Raw genomic sequence first — 20,067 nt, 5'->3', positions numbered from 1 at the left:
GTGGTGTGTGCATGATTGCCTGCGAGATATGCTGGAACATGGTCCATAACAGACAGTGTCTTCTATTCCCACGATTTAGGTCCAAGGGATGCGATGAGTCCTGAATCACGATGACATGGTGTTCCAGTTTGCCACAAGAGCTCTGATGGGACCACTTTTTAAATGGCTCAGAATATAGGTCAGGTCAGTGAGGGGGGTGTTAGAAGGGACCGAGACACTATGTGTTTAGCAGGGAGCCAGTGAATTTATGCCTTTACGGAAAAACCAAACTCTTTTATACTGAGCAGTTCTTCCGGAGTCAGAATGAAACCCACGTTAAAATACTGGTTTCCATAAACGTGCGTTTCAGCAAGGCATCCCACACTGACGTCCATTTATTCATAACTGGATCTGAAGTTCAGGACACCAGCTTTAGTGTCACAGAGTTCCTTAGAAGCATATCAGCCACTTAAGTGGTGAATCCTGCTCGAATGTAGCCTTTAATAGTTCAGAAAACTTGTACTGCTTATGTTCCCCCCAGTCATGACACTTATGCAGATAGATAGTCTCCTGGCCCTATATCATTCTCCTCAACTTCGTGTATAAACGGCACAACGGGCATCATGGAGACTTAGGGGCAACATCTTTGCTGTTCTCACGCACTCATCAATATACCAGGAATCATTTTTTGTTGTCAAGTCACAAGTCGTCAAATTTGTGACTCGATTCTAAATCGAGTTCTGAGTCCCTTCCCATGTCAGCTTTATCTTTAAGTGATTAGAACTTGCTGTAGCAAAGACTTGCCACAGTACCTTGACGGTTAAATCCTTCATAGGCAGAGATAAGTTGAAAAGAGAGTCTCCAACTGTCACATTTGTCCTCATACAGTTTTTTATGCCCGTGTATATGCAAGGAGTGAAGCATCTTTCAAACAAACTATCTCAGGAGACCTTGCATTCAGCCAAATGAAAAGGAAGACAGCAGAGAATTAATATACACTGAAATTATAAAGTTAATATTATGGTATCTAGAGGGGGGACTATAACCTTCTTAAGTCATAGGGTCCAAATCTCAAGTCAAGTCCAAATCGAGTCCAAGTCTTTCCATTGGTGTTGCCGAATCGAGTCACAAGTCATCAAATTTGTGACTTGAATCCAAGTCAAGTTGCGAGTCAGTGACTTGAGTCCACACCTCTGCAATATACACATATATACACATATTATGCAGGAGACTAAGCTCCATGGGTATTTAAGATTGTTGTAAACTATTATTCACAGTTAAATCGGATACTGACAATGAAAATTATTTTGCGAAGAAATGGAGTTCTTTGTCAGCAGTATTCTGAGCTGTAATGGTAGGGAGGCTGGGATGAATGACAGCATGCTTGCACCAGCTCAGCGGTGAGTTAATACCGATTTCCACATTCCTCGACATTAAGCCACTGCCGACTGAGTAATTAATCTGAAGCCCTGCTCCGCTTCTCAGTGGGAATTGTTTGCTCACTGACATTTTAACATAAACCCTAATGCACACAGACTGTCTGCGGATTTTTTTACCCAAAGGAAAAACGCTATTTTATTTAATGGTGCACTTGGTTGATTCCACCTATTGTTTGTGTACATATTTAACATATGAGGTTTTACTATATATGACACTTCTAGGTTTCCTGCTGTGGATGATAATGAACTGCAAACCATCTGGGATGTACTTTGAGATCCTTGTTTTTACTCAAAGCCATATTCCAAGTGCTTAGTGCTTATCAAACAGTAGATGTAATGGGTGGTATTTCAGCACCTCACACTTACCTTGTTAAACGTTTTATGTCTGACAATTGTCACCAAGGTTTTTAATTCCCTCTTGTTTCTCTTTCGGCTACAAAAAGCCGCTCAAATGATCCACTTATGGGGCCCCCTACTCATGTCAGCTTAGGGCCCCCAGAGAAGTTAGCCCACCCCTGATTTTCACATTTTGTTCCTTGTTTTGCTACAATATATTAAACTACAACAGAGAATCAGTTTTCTAAACTGGAGATCAGCATTCTGACGCTATTCCTACACTATGCAGGTGCGCTACCCCTAAAGCTGACGTTCCCTCACGGAGATCCTCCACAAGGTAGCTGTGTAGCATCTCCGTCTGCAGGAGCAAATCAGAGATGTGATGTTCAGGAGCTCTTTGCTTTTTCATAGACCCTTGGAGCCGTAATTAATTTACACTCTAGTTGGTCTAAACACATTACAGATGCTCTTCTACTTACGACTGAGATACGTTTTGAACGACATTCATGTTCATAACTTGAAACGTTCGTAAGTCGTTATTTAACATCATTTTAAGGGTATAAGCAAGTACAGAGAACTAGGATGCTGTGAGTACGCACGCTACGCTGCTGCGCGGTGGGAGTAGCGGTAAGATGTCGTACTACCTGGAATTGGCGCGTAGAAAAAAAAAATGATGTTGCGGACAGGAAACGGGAGCCCAATGAACACAATTTGGACTTGCAGTCCTCTTCGTTCGTATGTCTGAAAGTTCGTAAGTTGAAAGTTCGTAAGTAGAGGAGCGTCTGTACTACATTATTTGTGCCCCTGAAGTGTTACTGAATTTACTAACAAAAAAATTTGAACAATATACCCAGGCCAGAAGGTGTACGGTCAGAGTTTAAACGTAATACATCCATAACTTTTGAGGTAAGCCCAGTTTCAGGAAACCCAGTTTGGAAGCCCAGTTCAGTGCATATTTTTACACAAATCTTTGACATATAGCCTATATACACGAGAGGTCAGAGTTCCTCTGGATCCAGGCAATGAAGACTTGCTGCTCCCACAGCTTGTCATTCCATGGCCATGAGAATGAAGGCAGCCTGTAAAATTCCCATGGTTCTCTTTACAAACTGTACAATCCAGTAATGACCTTCGGCAAGACCCCAGCTGAGTACACCAGCAGTGGGCTGTGAGCCAGCACTAGGTGTTTGTCTTGCAGTGTTTATATGATTAAATAATATTACCCAGTAGGATTTATTGCAATGGATGTAATTAATATAAGAAACAAAAGAAAAACTCTCAGCTTTCTTGGCTTGTTTGGGTGTTAGTGAAATTATATTTGGTACTGACTTGGAAAAACGCAAAAGACTTCAGTCATTACCTTGTCAAGCAGGAGAGACTCTACGACTCAGCCCACTGGATAAATATAGTAGCCATATTTTGCAGTGGGTTAATTTAATTTAGATTAAATTAATGAAAACAAATGTTTTTTTTTCTCTATTTTACAGTGACAAAGGAACGCAGTTCTGTCAGATTTGATCTTACCAGCAACGAAAAGACGCGCCGCAAACTACAGGGTGCAAGGCGCGCTTTTAAATTCGGTGAAAAAGGCGGGGGATTGTCTGAGGTAAAATATTTAACAAAACAAATAAATAATAAACTATTCATGACTTAAGCTGATACATACACATTTATTTGGGGGGGAGGCTAAAAAGGCCTAACGTTGCCCCTGTTGTTAGGGTTACCTTTTACATCGGTCACGTTTGGAGACCGAAATGTCCCCATAGAGTGGTAAAACATGAAACTTCCTTACTTTTGGGGACATTTTTTCAGGTCCCCATTTGGATAACTTCAATTTCTAAAAATGCCAAAAGTCTTATATTTGTTTAGTCACTTATGGGAAAGGTTACGGCTGGGTAGGGGGTTATTTTTCCCATGGAAATCAATGGAGAGCTCCATAAAGATATAATTACAAACTGTGTGTGTGTGTGTGTGTGTGTGTGTGTGTGTGTGTGCGTGCATGCGCTATCCTCTACCTCATGCCCTATGCTTCCTAGGATAGGCTCCAGGATCACAATACTACTAGATAAGCAATTATCGACGATGGATGGATAAACTGGTATTTTTGCTATTTCAACGGTATACTATATTTTAAGGTACAAATGCATCAATATGAGACGTGTAAAAATCTTACAAAAGTAAGTAAGTGCCTAGGCTGGTTTATATTTTTGCATGTGTTTTGTAATATTGCATGTCACAGCAGCGTTGTACTCAATTCAAGTGTGTTATACTTGAATTATGTGTTTCGTGTTACTTTCAGAAATACTGCTCTTTTTTGGAATCCTTTAGGAATAAAAGAAACAGAAAAAAAAATCAGTATCAATGCAACACTTTCACTTATGTATTGTGATCATTTACTTCTCCATGACATGACGATAAAGATCAGGTACCAACACAAAAAAATCCATCCGTCTAATATGCTTCAAAATACAAATTATTATTATTATTATGGCAATTCTGCCCCTCAGTTACGACCAATGATAGGTGAGAAAGGCTTCGCCCAAGTTCAGTTATTCTGGAGATGTACTGTTGACCGTGGGCAAGTCCACGTAGGTGACGGTCCAGTAGTGTACAAACCGGGTCCTCAACCGCTGCTTCACAGAGTCTTTGTCAATCTTGTTGTTGATCTCCAGGTACTGATGATTCATGCTGGTGAAGGTAGGCCATTGGGTCGGAACAGACGACTCCCCTTCGTTGGGGTTCCTGTAGGGAGACAGCCAATCAGGCAGTGTCTTCGCCGACACCAGCCACTGCCGCGTGCAAGTGAGAAGCACCATCTGTCCATAGATCAGGTCTTAAATTGTCTATCTATGGTCATGTCATCAGCTCCTTTCCTATACTTATGACGTGACTCATTGTGAAATCATGCAAAGACCCTATAGTCACCCTGCATCTCTCTATTTAAATCAGGGGTGGGCAACCTTACCCAGAAAGAGCCATTGTGTACACAGGTTTTCACTGCAACTTCCTAATTAGATTACTAATTAGAGGACTGCTTGGCTCTATTGCCAATTGCCACTCTGATTGGCACCTGGGTTTGAACAGTTGACCTGAAGGTTATCCCAAAAGCCTGCATACACACCGGCCCTTTGCGGATAACATTGGCCTTCCTTGATTTAAATATTATCTTGTAACTCATCATGTTGAGGTAAATGGCCTGTTGAAGATGACAGTAGGGCAGTGTTTCTCAACCCAGTCCTGGGGGACCCAGAGATGGTCTATATTTTTGCTCCCTCCCAGCTTCCTACCAGACAGTGAACCATCTGTGAGTCCCTGAGGATCGGATTGGGAATAACGGTATTATGGGCAACTTACCCAGTTTTGGCAAAGTTTGTCCAGTAGGCTATCATGTACTTAGACACATCGCGGTGACGAGGAAAGTAGCCTAGGGGTGTGGTGAAGGGCTTGCCAAAGACATACTGCAGATCATCTGCATGGTCGGCCCCCATCCAGCTGGGGAAGCCGGGCATTCGGGAGGGCATGGAGAATACGTAGGAGTAGGTCTTTGCCATTCTGAAGGGTCAAGGCAGGAAGAAATGGGTGCTGAGGTAGTTTGATTAAGGGTTAGGGTTAGCTTACAAGGACCAGAGTTGGGGAAACCACTTATATTATTAAAATTAAGATGGGCTTCATTGAACTCAGGTAGAAGTTCTGGAATATTAACATGCAGAGGTGGGTAGTTCAGGTCCAGAGAGCAGTCTAGACCAAGATTTTGTTTCAACCAACCAGTTGAGTACTCTGTGACTGCGACTCTATACTCAACTGGTTGGTTGAAACAAAATCTTGGTCAGAACTTTTACTCTCTGGACCTGAATGATCCACCAGAAATGCTAAAAATGTTGTCACCACTTAATAAATAACACATGGGTAAATTAATGCTTAGGCTATCCTAGACTGTAGCCCAGGACTCTGGCAAACAAGGCTGGTTTAGAGAACGGTTAATTAAATCGGCAATACTTGAGTGTTAATTCTGATGTCAGCCTTGGGCCCCCAGATCAGTTAAGTCGCTTTTGATAAAAACTCAGTTAGAGAAAACATTAATGCGGATTACTTGGTGTGCTTTGCATGCAGATAGAGCGCTGTCTGTGTAGGCACCAGGAAGATGTAGTCAGTCTCGAGATCCACGACAGTCCGTTTGATGGTCTCCTGGCTGGGCTTGTCGCCCCAATTGCTGGTGTATGCTTGGTAGCCCAAGGTGACTGCCTCCTCTCCCTTATCCTCGGTAAAGGTGGTCAGTAGCTCTTTCACAACTGCCCTGAAGTGATGAAGGGAGGTCTTCAAAAAGGATTGCCCAGAAAGTATCACCTCCTTACCATTACTTCACATCGAAGTTCACATCCTATTGTATATTTTCACAGGTGGGAATCTGGCGAATTTCTAATATCTTACATGACACGGAGTCTGTGGTGTAAATCATACACTCGCAGGGTGACTCAAGGTCACTTACGGGTCAGTGTTGTGAAAGGGTTGGTTGATGGACGGCACATCTAGGCCGGTGAACATGTGGCCGTCACAGTTGTTGATACCAGCGATGTAGTCGACGTCGGCAGCATTGGGGAAGAGGTTGGCAGGGTCATCAGGAAGGAAGTCACCATCCACCACCGGGGATAGGACAAGGTGGAACAAAACTGGATCTGCAGAAGCAGGGGACACATCAGGCTAACAACACTAAGTCAGAGCAAGATCATGACCATGTGACCAAGACTGTTTTTCTATAGTTGTCATGTGACAACTGCATCTTTTATCACATTCTGAGATTTTTTTTTACAAAACGTTGCATCCACTATGATGACTACATTGAAATAAATCACTAGCTAGCATTTTGAGTTGGCACATACCTTCCGGAGAACTCTTGAGATTCACGGGGCCAGCGAAGGTGAGTTGCACAGGGTCGACCATCTTGAGGCAGCTCATCAGCTTCTCGTCCGTGGGGCAGCCCACCTTCGTGGCGATCTGAAGGGACAGAGAGCAGCCAGGGTATCCGCTATTCAGTTTTTGAATGTTTTCACAAAGGAACCTTATGCAAGATGTAATACACAGAGCGGGAAATAAGAGATGTCAGCCGCAGCTGATGTGACTGTTTTGTCTCGTAAACGATACTGGTAGATGGGAATAAATATGTGAGGTCTGACAGATGATAGGCTGCTGTGCTGTGTCATAATTATTGGGATTCAACATCCATCGTATCATATTCGGGTTCCATTTGATTTCACCCCCCTAGTGGTAATATTGAAGAACTGCTCTAAAAATTCTGGAGATGTAGTTCTTTGCAAGCTGAGCAAGCTTGGGAAACATTCAAGAACAGCCAGCACTGTGATAGGCTGGAGAACAGCAAAGGGTTAGGTGGGAGGGTGGGGGGTTCTGTGATGGCAACACCCAGACCTGCTCAGCAACAGCACGGGGGTTCCTGTTGATAGCCCAGGGACAGAGGGCCACACCGCTCTGGGAGATTGCCCTGCGGATCAGTCCCTTGTTATGCGGAGTAAGGATCTGTGTAGGTAGACACACAAACACACAAAAGATGGACTTGATTGACTAAGCTGCCCTGTGCAGGACAGGATGTGCTGTCCAGGACATTTCAGGTAAGCTTCCAGTAACAGACTAACATCAAGTATATTCTGATGTCACGTAGTGTCACAGCTAAGCATGTTGTACATTTAGGAGGAAGATCTGAGGGCCTGATTATGAGGGGCCCTACCTGGAAGTTCACACTGGCGCCACCAGCCGACTCTCCAAAAATTGAGATGTTACTGGAGTCCCCTCCAAAGGCTTTGATATTTCTGTGCACCCAGGCGATGGCCGCATGCTGGTCCCACAGTCCATAGTTTCCTGGCAATGAGAAGGGCATCTTTCCCATAATTACCCCTCACAAAGACAGCTTTCCCATAATGCTCCTCACAAGGACAGCTTTCCCATAATGCTCCTCACAAGGACAGCTTTCCCATAATGCTCCCCACAAGGACAGCTTTCCTATAATGCTCCTTCACAAAGACAGCTTTCCCATAATGCTCCTCACAAGGACAGCTTTCCCATAATGCTTCTCTCAAGGACAGCTTTCCCATAATCCTCCTTCACAAGGACAGCTTTCCCATAATGCTCCTTCACAAGGACAGCTTTCCCATAATGCTCCTCACAAGGACACCTTCCCATAATGCTCCTCACAAGGACAGCTTTCTCATAATGCACCTTCACAAGGACAGCTTTCCCATAATGCTCCTCACAAGGACAGCTTTCCCATAATGCTCCTCACAAGGACACCTTCCCATAATGCTCCTCACAAGGACAGCTTTCTCATAATGCTCCTCACAAGGACAGCTTTCCCATAATGCTCCTCACAAGGACAGCTTTCCCATAATTCCCCCTCACAAAGACAGCTTTCCCATAATGCTCCTCACAAGGACAGCTTTCCCATAATGCCCCTTCACAGGGACACATTTCCCAAAATTCCCCCTCACGAGGACTGCCTTCCCATAAAGCCCCCTCACAAGCCATTTTGACCCCATAAGTACCACTAAGTACAGTGTTTTCATCTGAAAGCTAAATATTATAGTTTATAACATTTTTAATTATTCTTCTAACAAGGTTCAAGATGAAATTTTAACTGGGAATTTCCATATTGGTAACCATGACCTGCATAAGTGGTACAGAAGACAGTTGGGTGGATGTTTTTTATTGGTTGTTCCTGAGACACGGAATGCTGTGAAGCCTTCACCTGGTCCGCTGGCATCTCCTGTGCTGAGGAATCCCAGAGTTCCCACTCGGTAGTTGATGGTCACTACGATAACATTGCCTCGGTCGGCAATCTCCGTGCCATCATACAGATAGTTGTCCAGGAAGTTGGCTCCTTGGGATCCACCCATCAGGAAACCACCACCGTAGATGAAGATCATGACTGGGAGCCCAGTAGACACTGAGAAACAATGATCAAGAAGGATTTCTAAAGTTAAAGAATTATTGTGGTTACACCGGTACCACCAGCTTCTATCTGTAGTTCTGATTAAAAGTAAACCAGAAACCCATACCAGCCACCAGAAAGCTACCCATTATGTAGATAAATATCAATACAGATGTCCATAAAAGTACCTTGGGAGCCCTGAGGAACCCAGATGTTCAGGTAGAGACAATCCTCGCTTCCCATAGTACTTGTCTGGGTGAAGTCCAGCTGCAGGCATCTCTTCCGGAACTTTGTAGCCTTGAGCACACCTGTGAGGTGACATGACGTCATTACGTCCACGTTATTCTGGCGCTACCTCAGGAGAGTCTCCTGCAGGGTTGCAAACTCTCACGTATCTAGCATGACATCTAGCATTGACTCTGTTGCTTATGGAAAATCTATGTTGTTCCATTAAAAATTTATTAGCTACATCAAAAGCATGGGGGGTAGTTTGCAAGCCCTACAGACTATTTAAAGGGAAATAAGACTGTTACATGCATGGAAATGAGTATGCAGACTTGTCTTGAATTAAAAATCTCACGCTAGCCAGCTGACCAAAGTTGAGAACCCCGGTCTCCTGACAGTACCCACCATCCCAGCCCAGGTGAGCCTGGGGCTTCTCGAACCTTCCAGGTTGAGCGGCAAACGGAATTCCCCGAAAGACGTCCATGGAACGCAAGAGGCCCAGACGTTTGTGTTCTCCTTCCACCATCCCTCCCTCGGTGTACACCACCCCCAGCTGTGGGGGCACACAGACATGACATTTCATCCAGCAATTTCTTCAGAAAGACAATGGCAGCCTGGCTGGGGGTTGAACCCCCCCTGAAGGGTCAAATCCTAAAACTGCCCCTGAAGCTTACAGCCCAGGCCTGAATCTGTCAAATCAATTCGAGTGGGTCTTTATTGTCATACCATCTGTATGCAACCTACAGCAAACAGTGGCACAAAATAATGCTCCCCAGGACAGTGGTGATATACACACACATAAAGTGCAGAGAATGTAAATAAGATTAGTGCGACACATTAGGGAGAGGGAGAAAAGAGAACAATAGCTAATAAATAAAGTATAGAATATACATACACTAACACACAGGGGAGCTAAGGGTATCCACACAATATAACAGATACGGTCCATTCAGCTCAGGAGAATCACCTGACTATGGCAGTGAGACTTTAGCAATGTGGTGCCACAGCATCTAAACCAAACCATCCATCAATTACAGTCAAAACGCAAAGTGATGAAGCCACCCAGCCTGTGACGCGTTTCTCCTCGTCGCCCCAGAGCTGCAGGACTTACAGAAGCTGCAGACGCAGACCCCAGGTACACAGCGGCCAGAAGCACGAATCGCAGCATTCTGTCTGAAAGCGCGGACTGCTGGGGCTCCAGTCGCCCTACGCTGGCTATAAATGCAAAGCTCTATCTGTTTTCCTGATATATTATCAATGACCTGCTTTCGCAAAACTTACATAAGCCCGCAGTTCAGGGACAGCACTACTAGTTATTAACAAGCAAGTCGGAAGAACTGAAATGTGTGTCGGCATGGAATGATGAGATCGTGCAAGTTTCTGTGATGATTTCATTGAGTGCCTGACGTTCCCACCCAGGATGTACCCCAGCCAGGTGCCCTATGCTTCCTGCAACAGGTTTCACCCCTCGCCCCCCCCCCCCCCCCCCCGGGCAAACAACCCTGTCCAGGATAAGCAGTTGAAAAATGCACGGATTGTTGGATTTGTGCCTAAGTGAAATACAGATATGGCAAGTCTCCATTGTTAATGTCCTTTTTGGCCCATTTAAAGGCAGGATCTGAAATTGTTCTCTGAACTGCACTTGGTGGTACAGTTTGCCTTAGCAAACGCTAACCTGGCGCACTCTACCGTCTGCATTAAAGGGCTATTAATGCCTACAGGTGACAATCAAAAACACACGATGCACACAGACAGCACAATCTTCGGGGTGCTTCATTTTCCTGGTTTATTTCTCACTTTCCTGCTGCAAACGAATCATAAAAGACACATAAAAAGGAGTTCATGTATATCCATTCATCCAATTTCCAAACCTACTCTTATCCTACTGGGTCGTGGGGGGTCTGGAGCCTATCCTGGAAGCAAAGGGCACGAGGTTAGGAACAACCCAGGATGGGGGGCCAGCCCATCGCAGGGCACACTCATACACCAGTCACTCACACATGCACACCTATGGGCAATTTAGCAACTCCAATTAGCCTCAGCATGTTTTTGGACTGGAGTACCCAGAGGAGTACCCAGGAGTAACCGGAGTAAACCCCACGACGGCATGGGGAGAACATGCAAACTCCACACACATGTAACCCAAGCGGAGACTCGAACCCGGATCCCAGAGGTTTATATTTTTATATATATAAAAGAGATGTACAGCCTAGATGACAAGTAAATATATGAGCTTTACTTTATTCAAGACAGGGACAATCAGTATCATTTCAGAAAATATTTTTAATTTTAAGCGCCTGATTTAAATGTATGAAGTGCGATAAGGTGATGCATCATCCAAAAACTGCTACGATTCAGCGATTCAGTCCAATGGCATCCAGCAGGCCGTCAGGCTGCATGCGGCGTCACATGTAGTCCAGGATCTCCGTCTCCATCTCGTTGTCGCTGCCCTCCGAGGGCTGAAACTCCTCCTCATCCTCGTCGGCCACCTCCTCCTCGTCCGCGCTCTCTGGCTCGGCCGCGGCACGCTTGGTCTTGGAGGGACAAGGAGCTGAAGAAAAACAGAGAACGCCTTTGTGAAAGGCGGGAATCTACGGGCCGGGTTTAGATGAAGTGCGCCTACTATCCATGCAATGGCTTCCCGTGGAAGTGCATTAAAAAGTGACAAAGGGGAAGAAAGGTACAATGCTCACAGAAAGTCCTGGGACACTTAATTCAATAAAAACACTGCAGATTTATTGGTTTCATAACAGAAGTCCATTGACAAGCAATATGTAACATATCTGCACATTTGTTCCACACAGACATTTACTTTTTATTGAGTCATCATTTTTTGACTGTTCATTGGCTCCCAATGGGATACTAAAAGCAAACGTTTGATGGTTTATTTATAGCAAAGGTGTTACTAATGAAAAATCACCCAGACTGCTTGTCAGTGAAAAGCCCTTTTAAAACTATAATTTGGGTTTCAGTTTATTACTACTGCAAACGAATGTTTTACTTAAAACTACTGGTTGTTTCTAAAGTGATATATATCTTTTGTAAAGAAAATTAATGATTTATATATTTTTACTGAATTAAATAAGCGTCATAAGACTTTCTGTCTATCTGCACTGTCTATTGGGCAAGCAAAAAAGGTTTTGGGGGAGGGGGGTTGCCCCACACTGACATGGGCCTTAATCTGGACTGTCTATCTGCTACTGGTGGGGAAGGGTGGGGGTCTCCATAGGTACCTGGCCGCTTGGCGCGGATGATCTGCTTGATCATGTTGGACATGATGTCCCTCAGCTCGTCCGCCGTCCGGGGCGGACACCAGCCGTCCCGCTCATCACACTCCAACTCCTGCCCGTCGTTCTGGTGGATCACCGTCTTTATGCTGTAGATATGCTGCGCCGTGAGACACTCTGATCACCAGCACCGGTTGTTTCACCGCTATGCCACCTAGTGTTCAACAGTGACTGAAGCCAACAGCCTCACACACTCTTTGCAGTGCTCCTACCGCCAATGCTGTTCTTTTCTGCGGTGCCTCAGGTAATAAACACATCTTTATCTAACATACCAGGTATCTCCTCCCCCAAATGAATCAAGTAGATGGAATTAAGATCATACCGCTCCACATCCAAGTCACAGAGCTGGTAAAACATCTGCCGGTATGGTGGCAACGTTCCCTCGCGGAAAATGTACGCAGACTCCTGTTGGAGGAATGGGGAAGCGCATTTTACTGAAAAACACAACACTATTGCCTCCCTATTTCTCATTTTGGTTCCCGTTGTCATTTTCTCCACACTCACAGTTCATGTAAAAAGAGTTACATTTACAGCCATTTTTAATAGCTTCAGCAACACTCATAACAACTGTAACTCGAAACCATTCTGAATTTAAACGCATGCCGTCATTCTCGCACCTTCAGCTTGTACCTGGGGGGGGCAGGCTTGCGCCCCAAGGTTGCGCTTCCTTCCTGTGTGATTTCCCGCAGGCTGGCTGGCTGGGGAACTGGGAGATAAACAAACCCGCCTATCAAGGGATGACTATTCCTGATGATTTTAGGTAGAAGCACACTTATGGACAGATGGGTTTATTTCCCCCCCACCCCTCCCCCCGACATATGCCCCTCTATTTCACACCCCCACCTATCCACCTTCCTTTGAAAACTATCAGGCTCATTTACCACACAGGCAAGCTCAGGATTAAGTTTCTCAGTGCTGATGACCAGTAATCCAGAGTCACCTCACTGCCCAGCATGAATATCTTACATGGTGTGAGCCAGGTCTCTGCAGGCCAATTGTTATCCCACCGCGACAATGTGTTGTGTGAAGGCCAGGGGTGTGAGGACATTGTGATCCCATTCTAATGCCGCTGCTCTCAAAACTCATCTCACCTGCCTTGTTGACGGTGGTGGGCAGGCTGTAATTGTAGGTACTTCGTTTGGCTTTCACAGGCATGTCATTCGGAGTGTATCCTGAACACAACAGCACACAGTGATATTTACAGACTAAGATTTCTAGGTATCTATAGTTTCATGGGCACAATATTTGTAATGCTGCCTAATTCATAGCAGGGCGCAAGACACAAGAATGAGATTTAATGGCTTTTCGAAAGCGCCGCCGTGTTCCGGTCGCATACCGTGTTTCATCCCGCAGCGAATCCGGAAGTCCAACACCTGGTAAACCTTGGCCTCCGCCACGGTTCTGGGATCGTATCCGAACCTGACCCACAGGCTCCTCCATGGACCCGTCAACTGGACAAATGTGCCAGAGAATCATCAAATATCATTTGCATCATTTACCATTATTTCCAGTATTTTTAAACATTCGGTTCTATCCTCAGCCCTCCCCACAAGGCCCGGGCATTTGTTTACCATGTAATATGCCATATATGGCAGCAGCAACTTCAGCTTCTCAGGGTGGATATCCAGGTTGGCCTTGACAGCATTGCGTGACCAGATGGGCCTTCTCTCAAACATCTACTCAGAGATGAGAACAGCGGCACAGGTGAACCAACACTGGGCAGGGACACTGCATTTCAGCTTTGGCCACAGCTGGGAACCTACTTGGCAACTTGGAGTAAGATATGAAGGCTGCAGGTGTTTACCGTACCATTAAGATAAAATTAAAAGGTCTGCTGCCTGTACTAGACAGCAGGAGGCACAAATAAAATCAATGATTAGATAGTAAAAAGACAGAAAGCTCACTGAGCGTTAGGAATGACTCGTCACTGCATGTTGCTGTAACTAAACAATAGCTTATTTTTTGTGTGTTACTGGAGTAGATCCATGCACAGAAAAAAACACACACAAATTAAGAAACTCCTCCAAACACAGAGCCAGATTCCACCGTGTGATGTCACCATGACCCCAGACACGCTTGAGGTGTCGCTGTGATGCCATAACAGCACATACCACTAGGAGGCAATGCTGCTCACTGAGCCAGCTAACTGCTCACACACGTTATATGTTGATCTTGCAGAGGCAGTGGGACCAGCATACCCACCTTCCCCATCTCCTCCTCAGCCTTGGTCTCACACGGATGAAGGCAGACCCGCTTCCAGTTCTGCACGGCAGCCTCCAGCGGCTCCAAAGGCACGGTCTTGTCCTCGAAGGTCACAAAGATGGCATTGTGGGGGCGGCGTGCCCGGCTCTGCCCAATGAGGTTCTCGCTAGAGACCGATGGGGGCATGTAGCCTTCCCTATGCAGGACAGATGGGGGTCACTTCATCAACATCACCCAACCAGACTGTCAGCCCCAAGAGAAACAAGACGTCCAACATCTCCCTCTAACACACATTTTGTCTAGGGTTGCAAAAATTCTAGAATTTTCAAAATTGGAAACTTTCCATTGGAATTAATGGGAATATATAAGAATTAATGGAAATAAACTGGAAATTTGCAAAATTGCAGGTTAGCCTAAAACAGGAAACTTAAATGTAGTTAAAATGTGACCCATCACCATGAAATGAGTCTTATGGGTGCAGTTCTACCAGTGCGACTTAAGACTCATTTCGTGGCGACAGGTCACAAATAAACATCTTGACGGCACTAATTTAGAATTAAGTGACTAATTGTCATTGTTGACGCACCACAGTACAAAGTGCGCAACAACAAAATATGTCCTCTGCATTTAACCCATATGTGACATTGTGACATAGCAGGGGCAGCTAATTCAGCACCTTGGGAGCAGTGTTTGGGGGTGGCAGCTTGCTCAGGGTACCTCAGTGGTGCCTTGCTGGTTGGGGATGCAAACCAGCAACCTTTCAATTACAAGTGCGCTTCCCTAACCATTAGGCCACCACTGCCCAAAAAAGAAGAATGTCTGAACAGAGGATTATGTGTAGTTTTAATTATGTGTGCGTAAAAACACCCTAACATAAGCATCTGCATCAAAACTCAGTGCTTATAAGCAACATTCTATGCTGTGTTATTAATACAGTTTGCTTTCTTTGCAGTATCTAACAGCTCATGCAGAGTTCCACAGAGAGAACATTTTCAAAATTCCCCAGCTTAACTTCCCATGGAAAGTTTCCGGAATTTTTCCACCTCTTTGCAACCCTAATTTTGTCACACAGAAACAACTACCTGTGTTGGATTTCTGGACGGTAATAATAGTCAACTGGGGTGTCGAGGCGGGAGAAGATAGGTGGGGGTATAAACAAGGGCACATCCATGTCAAAAAATTCCTTCTTCTCTGGTTTATGTAGGATGATCTTGTCATACAGAGACATTTGTTTCCCATCAGCCTGTGTGTGCACCGCAAGATACTGGAAATCTGCCATCCCTGGAAAGAAACCCTAGTTAACCAATGGCTTGAAGAATGGGTTGCTATTCACAACCACCGTCATTCACTAGTCGCATCCTACCTTGGAATTTATATGTGGTGCTGACAACACCCATGATCTCCATGAAGATTCGCACCTCCCCGGTGCCTCCTTTGCGCACCTTCCTTCTCACTCGAAGTAACAAGTTGGTGGAGGGAAAACGGTTTCCACACACGGGGTGACAATAAGGGTCCCGTGGACGAAATTTCAACTCAAGTCTTCTAGAGGGATCACTGTAGGTCTGCATCCAGTTGACCAACAATAACAGTGATGTTTTAACAGTCGTTGCAACATACTAAGAAATACAACAGATTTGAGACCCTAGTCCTCAATTCAGACTTCATCTAGAAAACTGCTACGAACTATGGTGTTAGTTAAAATTGACACTTAACGATAAAATGTTAATTTAATAAATGAATTTTCAGTTCTATCCTATGCAGATATTTAAAGCGGCGCTTCTCACCTTAGACACTCCTTTCTCGCCTCCAACAGTTTCCAGCATCTTATCAATATTTTTTACGTATCCAGGGTACTCGACACACACCAGGCGGCACGTTTGCGGTATCGTCAGGACCGCAGTGCTGCCCGGAATTGGTGCTGAAGCACCTGCAGTCGAGGCGGTTCCTGGCGCCCTTTCAGCCGTGGATTCCGCATTCATCCCTGCGTTTGACGCTTTAGTAATTGGATTAAAAAAGTCTGTTTTGCTTATGGAAGTACCTATTGAATTTCATAGCATTTCAGATACTACGTGTCAAGCCTGAATACTGTTTACACCGGATGTCCAGACTGAATACAATACCGCCCGGAAACTAAGAGCAACGATATTTTGGTTCCCCCTTTTTTTACTCTAATGACCGTATAAATCATTTGAAATCTGTATACCGCCACCTGCTGAACTACAATTTGTGTGTTAATAAAAGAAGAGTATTATGAGACTGAATGAGACTGCCTTCATTATTACGACGAGTTTAGTCCATTTGTCCTGGCTATTTTATTAGGTTAGATGGACCTACAGTATCCCACTGCCCATTTAAAAGCTTCATTTGTCCCATCGCGATATAACAGCACCTGAAAACAACACGAGAAGAGTGTTTTTCGTCGAAACGGTTGTGGCAGCCATCGTGTCCCACAGAAAAATAAATCGGTTATAAAAGTTACCAGTGGTATATTCTGTTTTGAAAATTTTATCAGCTTGCTGATACTTTTGATGAATTCTTTTTCGCACGTTGGCTATAATCTTAGTTGCACGTCAGATACCTCTGGCGCGTTTCTGCTATTCAGGTGATAATCCACTTGGGGGCAGTAAATGTTAAATCTAAGAAGCAAAGCTTACTTGTCCATCGCTATATGTGAGTATATCAGCTATCAGTATATTAGGTGTTTATATACATTTAATAAGGCAGTGTTAGATTAGCAAAATTGTGGAAAACTTATTTTTGAAAATGTAGCTTATATAGATGTAATTGTATAAATGACAAAATGATATTACCGCAAATCTATGTTGTTAGACACCAGAATTTAGCTACATCAGTAGCGTTGGGGTAGTTTCCAAGCCATACAAAATAATAAAACTGTTACATACATGTAAATTAGTGTGCGTCATTTTCATGCATGTAGAGTGTCTCGATTTCAAAATGTCATACCAGTCAGCCGACCAAGGTTGACAACCCTTCTTAGGGTACTTGACCAGAACTGTCCTTGTGATAAGAATATCAGCTGGATAAGTGACAGGAAGATGGGTGGATTTTACATGTGTTCCCCAAATTCATTTTTCCTGGTGACCCACAGGGGTTAGTACTGTGTTCATGTTACGTCACCACCTTGGTACTGACATGCAAGTCTGCTTAGGGAACAGCACAACCGCATCTTCAAGATGCCATCCAACCATACAGCCCTTTGAGATCTCCCTCCACATTGATCACATGGACTCCAGCCCTTGGAGCTCAGAAATGAGAATCTCGTGTTGGTTTTTACCTTCGCCTTTGGTGGCTGAGTCTCAGGACTGACCCAAGAAGAGTCTCAGAAGAGTCTCAAAACCCATACCTTCTCATCCGACCTTACAGCAACATGAGCCTTGCAAATGAGGACTCTGTAAAGCCACGGGGCCACACCAGCCTCGAAACCACTGATAATCTAAGTAATAAAATGAGTCAGAGGAATTATTCATTCATATAACCAAAACAACTCGATGTGAGCTGACTAGCAAACTGCTACCTGAGATTTTAGATTGTGGCTCCTGGCGGAGTGAGAATTGCCCTGATCTGCTTTACGCTTGGGGTGGGGTCTGAAGAATCCACTCCGACACCTGCCACCTGCTGTTGTGAAGCCCTCCGCCCCCCACCCCCATAGGGTGTGGTGCTATCATGTTGTCGCTCTCGGACCTCGTTAACCATGACAGAGAGGTGGTGGGGGGGGGGTTCACCCTGGCATACACTAAGCCCCCACCATACAAGCAGGGATTACGCCCTCACTACATCTGGCTGAGCCACAGCCTAAACAAATAGGGGTGCCCCCATATCCCAGGGTGCATTATATGCAAACCAGAGATGGAAAGTTCAGGTCCAGAAAGTAAAAATCCAGACCAAGATTTTGTTTCAACCAACCACTTGAATACTCTGTGATTGTGACTCTTTATGTTCAACTGGTTGGTTGAAACAAAATCTTGGTCTGGATTTTAACTTTCAGAAGCTGAACTTTCCACCTCTGCGACGAGCTGCAATATTATAAATACAGAGAGGATTCAGCTTTATCCACATGAAAGTCTGACTCCTTTTTTGTGATGCTTAAATGCTTTTTAACAGTATTTTGTTGTCGCCTACAATGATGTGAATTTTTCAGGTGAGTATCCAGCACTGGTGACAATGCTGTTTCCTGTTAGGTGGAAAGCAAATACTTCATGTGTTCATTGGTTATTGGTATGCTTTCTTACTAGATAACTCTCTATAAGATTTTCTTTTCGGTACCATAGAAGAATCAGAATGATTTCCAAATTCAAGTCCAGCAAATGAAAAATATGAAATATTTACATTAAATATTATGGTTACATCCTCCAGTACTTACACCCTCTGGTTATAAATTGTGCCTGGGGGGTCGGAGAGAGGCTCTTAAGTGGTATTGCTTTTGGTGTGACAACATCGGGTAGACCAAGATCCCCTCCCAGCTTTACCTGTAGAATAAAGTCACAACAAACATAAGGACAAGAGGCTGTTATTTACAAAGGGAGTCATCAGTACAAGCTACTTGAACCCTGGTGATAGTTTGCGTTTGGTCTCATCCTATGTGTCATTAAGGAGCTTCCAGTGAGAAGGCAGAAAATTGCCATTATTATAAGGCACTGAACTTAATATGACGCCACATACGATTTAGCCGTGCAATCCTGCTAAAATTACCTAATGAGTATTTGCAGTTATGATTCAAGTCAGGCAGAAGTTAAACAAGATACAAATGCTACAGATCTGGCATGGGCGTCCGAAGAAAATGAAGCTGTATGCTGATTGGTCCATCTGGTCAGGTGAGGAGCCACACAACCAACAAACACAGACGTACCTGTCACACAGTGGTAAGTGCAGCCATGCATAATGATTTATTTTGCAACTCATCACTGTAATAGGAAGCTAGCTAGCCGAATAAGCAAAGCGGTGTTCTACGCTTATTAAAATTATTAGTTTGACTGTGTACCCAGCTCCACAACGTGAGCTTAGCAAGGCACCTAGTCTCCAAAGCTACATCTAGACATGTCAGCGACAGAATCGCTGCTCTCTAACGTTAAGCTCTCAGAATAATCAGAAGCACCTCAATGCACAGAACAAAGGAAATCATCGTATATGTAATTCTAGTTACGATGGCAAATGTTTATCAATTCTTGTAACTGCTTGTCGTATGCAAGGACAGAGGGGGAGCAGCATGTGGCTCTGTGGGCTAAGCCTGTGTGCCTGTAATCAGAAGGTCACAGGTTCAAACCCCACCTCAGAGGGGGTCCTTGAGCAAGGCCCTTAACTCCCAGCTCCCTGGGCGCCACTACAGGTGGCAGCCCTTCACAGACAACTTCCTCTAAAAAAAATAAATAAATAAAAAAATAGCAAGTTGTGGGAGGCGTAAAGACAATTTCCCTATGGGGACAATAAAAGTATCAATTATTATTATTATTATTATTACAGAGCTTATGGGTGTGAAGCAGGGAAAAACCCCAAGATGGGGCACCAACCAATCACATGTGCGAACCTAATTGACTTCAGCATGCTTTTTGACTGTGGGGGGGGGGGGGTAAACTTGGTTATCCAGAGGGAACCCCACAGTGACACAAGGTGAACATGCAAACTCCACACACACGGATCCATGGCAGAG

The 20,067-nt window shown here is 44.5% G+C and overlaps 2 protein-coding genes across 2 annotated transcripts; both read right to left on the bottom strand.

Annotated features, from left to right (window-relative positions):
- Positions 1-4,124: 4,124 nt before the first annotated feature.
- On the bottom strand, positions 4,125-10,335 carry cel.2 (carboxyl ester lipase, tandem duplicate 2). The gene is made up of 11 exons (XM_049021508.1): positions 10,025-10,335; positions 9,319-9,466; positions 8,877-8,996; positions 8,506-8,703; positions 7,492-7,622; positions 7,176-7,283; positions 6,632-6,746; positions 6,241-6,427; positions 5,845-6,048; positions 5,109-5,306; positions 4,125-4,496 (listed from the first exon to the last, which is right to left on the bottom strand). The coding sequence occupies exons 1-11, from the start codon at positions 10,079-10,081 to the stop codon at positions 4,304-4,306; spliced, it is 1,659 nt and encodes a 552-aa protein (XP_048877465.1). The 5' UTR covers positions 10,082-10,335; the 3' UTR covers positions 4,125-4,303.
- An 803-nt stretch (positions 10,336-11,138) lies between these two features.
- gtf3c5 (general transcription factor IIIC, polypeptide 5) lies at positions 11,139-16,614 on the bottom strand. The gene is made up of 11 exons (XM_049021038.1): positions 16,187-16,614; positions 15,766-15,964; positions 15,485-15,683; positions 14,403-14,598; positions 13,772-13,876; positions 13,537-13,651; positions 13,292-13,372; positions 12,818-12,906; positions 12,523-12,605; positions 12,147-12,289; positions 11,139-11,464 (listed from the first exon to the last, which is right to left on the bottom strand). The coding sequence occupies exons 1-11, from the start codon at positions 16,379-16,381 to the stop codon at positions 11,319-11,321; spliced, it is 1,551 nt and encodes a 516-aa protein (XP_048876995.1). The 5' UTR covers positions 16,382-16,614; the 3' UTR covers positions 11,139-11,318.
- Positions 16,615-20,067: the final 3,453 nt, after the last annotated feature.

The sequence above is a fragment of the Brienomyrus brachyistius genome, chromosome 7 (genome assembly GCF_023856365.1).
Source record: "Brienomyrus brachyistius isolate T26 chromosome 7, BBRACH_0.4, whole genome shotgun sequence".
NCBI lineage: Eukaryota > Metazoa > Chordata > Actinopteri > Osteoglossiformes > Mormyridae > Brienomyrus > Brienomyrus brachyistius.
The sequence above is the reverse complement of the archived record's forward strand: the minus strand, read 5'-3'. Positions and strand labels throughout refer to the sequence as shown.